Source organism: Salvia miltiorrhiza, chromosome 7, assembly GCF_028751815.1.
Source record: "Salvia miltiorrhiza cultivar Shanhuang (shh) chromosome 7, IMPLAD_Smil_shh, whole genome shotgun sequence".
NCBI classification, from domain to species: Eukaryota; Viridiplantae; Streptophyta; class Magnoliopsida; order Lamiales; family Lamiaceae; genus Salvia; species Salvia miltiorrhiza.
The window spans coordinates 647,337-654,748 of NC_080393.1; the positions used below are offsets into that span (position 1 = coordinate 647,337).

Here is a 7,412-nt window from a genome sequence, read left to right on the forward strand (position 1 = left end):
AATTAAAAGGTGATTTTAATTACACAAAGCCTGATTAATTAATTAAACAAAGTAATATGGTTCATCTTCTCCCGGCAGCACCATCTCAACCGGCAACGCCACCTCTCCAGGAACCCCTCCGGCAGCAGCGCCTCCAGATCCGACTCCTCTGCACCCTTCCCCGGCGGACTCCGCACAGCCCAAAGAAGATTTCCCTCAATTGCTCCATCGTCTCCCATAGGCGGCACGATTCGCAGCCTGAATGAAACCCTAGGCGGCGCGATTCACAACCATCATCCTCTCCTCGCCCTCCCTTCTCATCCCCAGCCCACCTCGAATCTCGCAGGAAATTGAACGAAAATCAAGGAAATGTGCCAAGAAAAATTGGAGGAATCTCGCTGAAAAACTCCCCTCATTGCAAACTGGAACCTAGCGAGCAGCTTTAGTATAAAAAGTGAGATGTTGATTTTATTGCTTGCCCACTACACTAAAGAGTGTCAAACCGAGGTAGTAAGGAGGGAGAGAAATTGAGAGAGAGAAAAAAACAATGGCGTCTACAGTCGAAAAATTCGATCTTGTAACGCCGTTGGTTGTAAAGGAATACGATGCGGAATCGAAAGCAAAATTCACAAATGATGAAATCGTAGCAGAAGCTAAGTTACAATTATTCCTGACAGGTCCGATGATGTTCGTGAAATCAAGGCGGAGGGTGGTGGTGAATGGCGGTGGAGCAGTAGTGGCGGTGGAGTTGCTTGGCGTCGAAAATCAAGGCCGCGCCTTTCACGACTGGGCTGGGGAAAAAGGTGGCGCTGGAGTGATGAGAGGGGTGGGCGAAGAGGCGGTGCGCGGTGGTCAACGGACCACGCGCTGGCTGGAGACGGTGGAGAACAGAGATTGGTTGACGCAGACGACGCGGCTGGATCTGGAAAAACTGGAACAAAATGATTTTTCCATTTTTTGATTTTTTTTTAATTTAAAAGAGCTTGACAAAACGGCGTCGTTTTACTACATCGGAAAATAGTCCACGTCAACAAAATCCGACAGCCACGTCATCACCGATCAAGGTGTTAGTCAACGCGGGTGCAATTTGCGATTAAATTAAAAGGTGATGTATTTTGGGGCTATTTTTGAAGGTCAATATGCAAATCCGGTGAAAGTTCGTGTATTTTTCGGCTATTAACCCTAAAATTATGGTGCAAAACTGAAAAATTGAAACAGTTCGATTATTTACGGGCCAATACCCCAATATAAAATGGTATATTCACTTTTTTTTTTTCCTTATAAAATTATAAAATAACATAAAAAGAAATAAATATGCAGAAATGGAATATTCGTGTGAGAAATAAATCGCCATATCCAACGAGATTTCCTAAGTGAGTCTTCTTCTAACTTCGCTTTCTCCGCCTTCTTCCTTTATTACATCAAAATTCTTCATCCAGCTCAACTCCTCTCTTCTCTCTCCGCCATCTTTCAACGGCGGCGCTCTGCTTCTAGGAGAATTTGCAGCAATTCAATCGGTCGGCAATGGCGCAGGCACTGAATTTCTTCATTTCCACCTCACATTCCGCCAAACCCCTAATCCCCCACCGCTCGCAGCAATTTTCTCACTCCATTTCTCGCCTCGCCCTCGTCAAAAACCCTAGAAAAACCTCGCTGTTCATCAGAGCATCTGCGTCCGACAACGGCGCGGGCACCGGCGTGCAGGACCACGTCTCCCTCGCCGCGGCCGCCGATTCCAGCTCGATCGAGGTGGATGCGGTGACGGAGGCGGAGCTCAAGGAGAACGGGTTCCGGAGCACGCGGCGCACGAAGCTCATCTGCACGATCGGCCCCGCCACGTGCAAGCCGGAGCAGCTGGAGGCGCTGGCCGTCGGGGGGATGAATGTCGCGAGGATTAACATGTGCCACGGCACGAGGGAGTGGCATCGGGAGGTGATTCAGCGTGTGAGGAGATTGAATGAGGAGAAGGGGTATGCGGTTGCCATTATGATGGATACTGAGGGGAGCGAGATTCACATGGGGGATCTTGGCGGCGCTTCGTCGGCCAAAGCTGAGGTACTAATAGATATTTGATGAACATTGATTTTCTTTTGAACTGACATTGGGTTAATTATTATTTCTCAAAGACAGAGAATTCGGTGGGAGGATTAATTGTAGACTGTAGATGCTAAAGACGAGGTTTTTTTACAGGTAGTTGTAAGTAGGAGATTTTGTTAGAGGTTTGGGAACAATGCTGTTATTATGGGACTACTTTGCCATGCAATAGGGTTAGTGCTGATAAATAGAACTTAGAAATATTTGTTCTTGGTTAAGCTTGAGCTATCACTTGATATAAGAAGGTATAGTTGGTGGAAGGATGCAATACTTCTCAACGAGGCTGTGAAGTTTTACTTGTTTTTTCAGAACAATTAGCCAGTTACTTATATATAGAAAGATGACTAGCTCCAAAAAAGAAATTTTAGGTATCCTTCATACTTTTGTGTGAATTTGGTTTTGTTGTAGCAAAATACCAGAGCAAAATTTTGGGAAAGGAAGTTGTATATTGGGAAAAAGGAAGAATCAAAAGGATAATATATATTTTACCAAATGATGTTGTCGTTGGCAATGAACTAGCATATTTGTTTGAACCAGTGGTGAGGGTTTTACTGAAGCAGACTGGAAATTGATGTCAACTTTTCTTTTACATGGCATTCGATATGTTTTGAGTTACTGTCTGGAAAAAATATCCTTCAATCTTCTTATGTTTAGTGATATATAAATTGTTCAGTCTATCTCTGGCCAAAGATGGGTCTTTTTTTCTCATTGTCAGGAACAAATATATTGTTTCCTAGAAATTAGAAATGTCTTTCTTGAAATTACATCTCACTTGAGGAATATTATTGTGCTAATGATGTCTCTTTTCCATACCACGGCATTTGTGCTAATGATGTCACTTTTCCAACAAAATGAACTCTTTGACTTCTCATCCTTGATTGAAAAGATGGGTCATTGAGGTTGATGGAATACTATGATTTATTGTATGATTCATGGGACAATAGCTATGCATTTGATTAGTTTTGATTCATAGATTCTCAAGATTTATACAAGTAACTCTGGCTTATTCATAAGTTCCAGACACGTTACACAAAGCATTGTTCTTGTAAGAATGAAATAGATTGGTCTTTTCTGGCTTTAGAATAAATACCACCAGTTGTTCTCATAGGGATCTTCACCCAGCTCCTCCCACTCTCTTTAATTAGTGATGTTTTATATAATTGAAGTGATAATGGGGAGGGGGGGGGAATGGAAATTGTACACAATGAAGTAATAAATGTTGAAGTAAAAAAGATGTTTCATTGGAAGTGTAATACTTGCGTTCAGAATCAAATTTTTAAATGTTGTGGTAATAATTATAGAAATTCAACTGATGAATAATTGGTTGGGGCCAGTCTTGAGATCTCAATGATGGCATTCTTTTATATGCTCCAAACCACCGGTCCTTCACTGAGATATTATGAACATGATCCTTCGGAGGAGGAATCAAACTTCATGCTTCTTGGTTGCACTTTATTTGCAGTTGTAGATTGTAATTTCAAAATCGGAATAAAGTATCATATACTCCCTCCGTCCCACTAGAATTGACACTTTTGAGTTGGGCACGAAGATTAAGAACAAAGGGTTAAGAGTGTAAAGTAGGTAGGGTCCACTTATTTTATGTGTGTAGAGAATGTACGGACCACATACCATTTTAGGAAAGTGTCAATTCTAGTGGGACAAACAAAAAAGGCAAGTGTGCCAATTCTAGTGGGACGAAGGGAGTACAATATAAGCCCAGACCTTAAATTTATCTACACACCTTGAGATTGTAGTGAAGATAGCATATACCATCTTTTAAACTGATGGATAACTCAGAAGCTCCATCATTTATGAGATTTTCAATAAGCAAGAACTCTCTTTCTCCATCAAGTATTGGGAACTTGCATGGAACCTTGCATTTTGTAGAAAAAAGTAATGATTTGACCTTAAGCGTTTCAAGCACATGATATATCTAAAGCTGAATCTAAGATTCTCTAATCTTTTGCAGGATGGTGAAATTTGGACTTTCAGTGTTCGAGCATTTGATTCTGGTCTTCCTGAGCACACAATTATCGTGAACTATGGTGGCTTTGCCGAAGGTTAAAGACCCAGTTTCATACATTATTATATTAAACTACTGCTTTTTACCTGATTTGTAGTGTACAAAATTTATTTATCTTGTGCTAATAAATGTCTGATTCTCGCATGGCAGATGTAAACATAGGCGATGAACTTCTAGTAGATGGTGGAATGGTGAGGTTTGAGGTGATTGAGAAAATCGGTCCAGATGTCAAGTGTCGCTGTACAGATCCTGGACTTTTATTACCTCGTGCTAATCTCACATTCTGGAGAGATGGGAGCTTAGTGCGAGAACGTAATGCAATGCTCCCCACAATATCCTCAAAGGTTCTTTCAACTTGCTTTCTTAAAGTTTGAACCAGCCAACTTTTGTGCTATTAAACTATCTATTTATGTAAAAGACTTGATCATATAACTTTGCTGGATGTTGAATTAGTTATACCTTCCACAAAATTTTTCTAGCTTAAGTTATGCATACCTTGTTCAATATTTAATTTGTTTTATTTTTTCTTTGATGGATTGATTTTATAAAAAATGTCTCATGTTGTGGATGCTTCGGTCATCAGTCAATATTTTTATAGTTATAATTAACTTTTAACTTTATTTGAAAGTTTTAGTTTTTATTTTTCCTTTTATAAGAGAATCATAATGGTTCCCCATTCCCCGTGATGGCTCGAACTCCCGACCTATTGATCGGAGGGGAAGCGTCTTATCAACTGACATACGCTTCGTCGTCATTTGAAACTTCTAGTTATTGCTTTTAATATTATTATTTGGGCCTCATGACAAGTTTCTATGGCTACGTCACTGCTTATATAGGCAGGTAATAGTTTCTCAATTCCGTCAAATGATGTTATAGGAAGAGTCTACATCTAAATATTAATTCATATAATCATATCTAAGATGGTCGGTGTTTTGGGGCTTGCATGAAACACATGTTGGGGTGATTTGGACCTATTGTTTATGAGCGGTGGACAAAGGATATATGGTTGGCCATTGTGCTGATATACATTTATTTGTCATTGTCATAATCCTTATTTTTCGTGCAATTTGTCTGTTGTTGGAGTCTTGGAGAATAATTTACTTTGAGTGCCAACACTTATGTTTGATTAATTGGTCTGACTCTTAGGATTGGCTGGACATTGATTTTGGGATCGCTGAGGGTGTTGATTTTATTGCTATATCATTTGTTAAGTCTGCGGAAGTTATAAAGCATCTCAGGAGCTATATTCAAGCACGGGCTCGTGATAGGTGAGAGACATTCTCAATTTATTTCGGGTTTTTAGTTTATGTTGTAGAGGTAAGTAATATCTGTCAATCTTCTTTAGCCGGAATTATCGGCGTGCCTCTTGGTTTATAAGTCCTCAATTCATTAAATTTGTTCTCAGATGTGATAACCATCTGAAAATGATGCTCATGCTTTTACATTGCTCCCATTTTGTTCGTGCACCCAAATGTGACATATCCATAAAAAAAATATGGAAATTCATACGTGTTCTTCTGAATCTTTGAAACTGTATTCCTAATTTATATTATTTTTCTCATTTTAAGATGCGTAAATATATCGACGCCAAAGTAATTAAGCGATCCTATGATGCAGTGACATTTCTGTGATTGCAAAAATAGAAAGTATTGACTCATTAAAGAACTTGGAGGAAATCATTTTGGCATCAGATGGAGCTATGGTGGCAAGAGGAGACCTTGGGGCACAGATCCCGTTGGAGCAGGTCCCATCAGAACAACAAAAAATTGTACAGCTCTGCAGGCAGTTAAACAAGCCAGTTATTGTTGCCAGCCAGCTGCTTGAGTCGATGATAGAATACCCAACACCTACCAGAGCTGAAGTAGCTGACGTTTCTGAAGCAGTTCGCCAGCGATCGGATGCCTTAATGCTCTCTGGTGAGTCTGCCATGGGCCAGTTCCCTGACAAAGCATTGACTGTTCTCAGAAGTGTTAGTCTAAGAATAGAGAAATGGTGGAGAGATGAGAAACGCCATGAAGCTATGGAACTCCCTGGCATAGCATCTTCTTTTGGAGACAGAATTTCAGAAGAGATTTGCAACTCTACTGCTAAGATGGGTAAGAAGTATTTAATTTTTTATTTAATATAATATAATTTGTTTTATAATTCTTGCCTCAACTAAGGAGGCCACAGTGACTAGTTGCTGTTAACAACGAGTCCCTGACGTATTGAATGAGGGAATCATGACATAATTGCTCTAGCACAATGCTGTTGAATTGAACTCCTAATAATTTACTTCTTGTGCTCACTTCTCAGATTTATAAATGTGTAAACAGCTCAAGCGTTTAGGTGTTTTGGTGTGTCAACAACTTGGTGCTCGTTAATCTAACATTTATTATGTCTCACAATTTATGATTTCTGGTTAGCAATACATATCTGGAGCTGTACCTACACATATTGTACATGAACTTGTATATTCATAGTGCAACGTGTTGATATGCGATCTTATACTGCAGCCAACAATCTGGGTGTGGATGCCATTTTCGTGTACACTAAAGCAGGTCACATGGCATCTCTTCTGTCACGCTGCCGTCCAGACTGCCCCATTTTCGCATTTACTACAACAACATCTGTGCGCAGACGCCTGAACCTGCAATGGGGTCTTATACCTTTCCGCTTGAGCTTTTCGGAGGATATGGATAGCAACCTCAACAAGACTTTCTCTTTACTAAAATCCCGGGGAATGATAAATTCAGGAGACCTGGTTATTGCTGTCTCTGACATGTTGCAATCTATTCAAGTTATGAATGTCCCATGAGACATCCCATTTCCATAGAGGGGACGGCTTGCTTCAACGTCATCATCTCCATATCTTGACTGGTGTTTGTGGCCTTAGCATTTACAAGACTTCGACTGTTGTTTCTCGAAGAATGAGAACTCGCGACTCCCTTTGCCGGATGTTTGTCAGCCAGAAGGCAACTCAGCCTTGAAGGAGAGCTTTTAATTATAGAAAATATCGAGTGATGCCTTGCTAGGCTCTTGTATTTTCCATTTGTTTTCATGCTTCTGAAGGTCTAGAATCGGGATATATGTTAATCGACTTTTAAATTAGAAGCTTTGTTTTGTTATCTGGACCAAGTAACACATATCTACGAACAACTGTCGATGTTGGTCTGTTCTAACATATACTCCACATTTGGCTCTTTCTCCATAACTGATTTTGGTGATATAATCTTGCAGTTTGACAAAGAGCCACCATTTATTGAGGTAACAGCAATCTGATAAAGTCATGAATCCCAGGTGTAGAAGAAGTGAAATTTGCTTGAGGAAGGTGAAT

The 7,412-nt window shown here is 40.2% G+C and overlaps 1 protein-coding gene across 1 annotated transcript; it reads left to right on the forward strand.

The window, feature by feature from the left end:
- The first annotated feature begins 1,280 nt into the window (after nt 1–1,280).
- LOC130991310 (pyruvate kinase isozyme A, chloroplastic) lies at nt 1,281–7,203 on the forward strand. Its single transcript, XM_057915441.1, has 6 exons — nt 1,281–2,034; nt 4,043–4,133; nt 4,247–4,440; nt 5,243–5,364; nt 5,714–6,192; nt 6,592–7,203. Exons 1-6 carry the CDS (start codon nt 1,504–1,506, stop codon nt 6,891–6,893), a joined length of 1,719 nt encoding a protein of 572 aa, XP_057771424.1. The 5' UTR covers nt 1,281–1,503; the 3' UTR covers nt 6,894–7,203.
- Nucleotides 7,204–7,412: the final 209 nt, after the last annotated feature.

What these genes read in the sequence shown, in the direction of transcription:
- LOC130991310 (XM_057915441.1), top strand. Translation starts at nt 1,504, where the DNA reads ATGGCGCAGGCACTGAATTTCTTCATTTCCACCTCACATTCCGCCAAA. An exon ending in CTATGGTGGCTTTGCCGAAG is followed by an intron (nt 4,134 to 4,246) that starts GTTAAAGACCCA and finishes CTCGCATGGCAG; the next exon opens with ATGTAAACATAGGCGATGAA. An exon ending in TCCCCACAATATCCTCAAAG is followed by an intron (nt 4,441 to 5,242) that starts GTTCTTTCAACT and finishes TCTGACTCTTAG; the next exon opens with GATTGGCTGGACATTGATTT.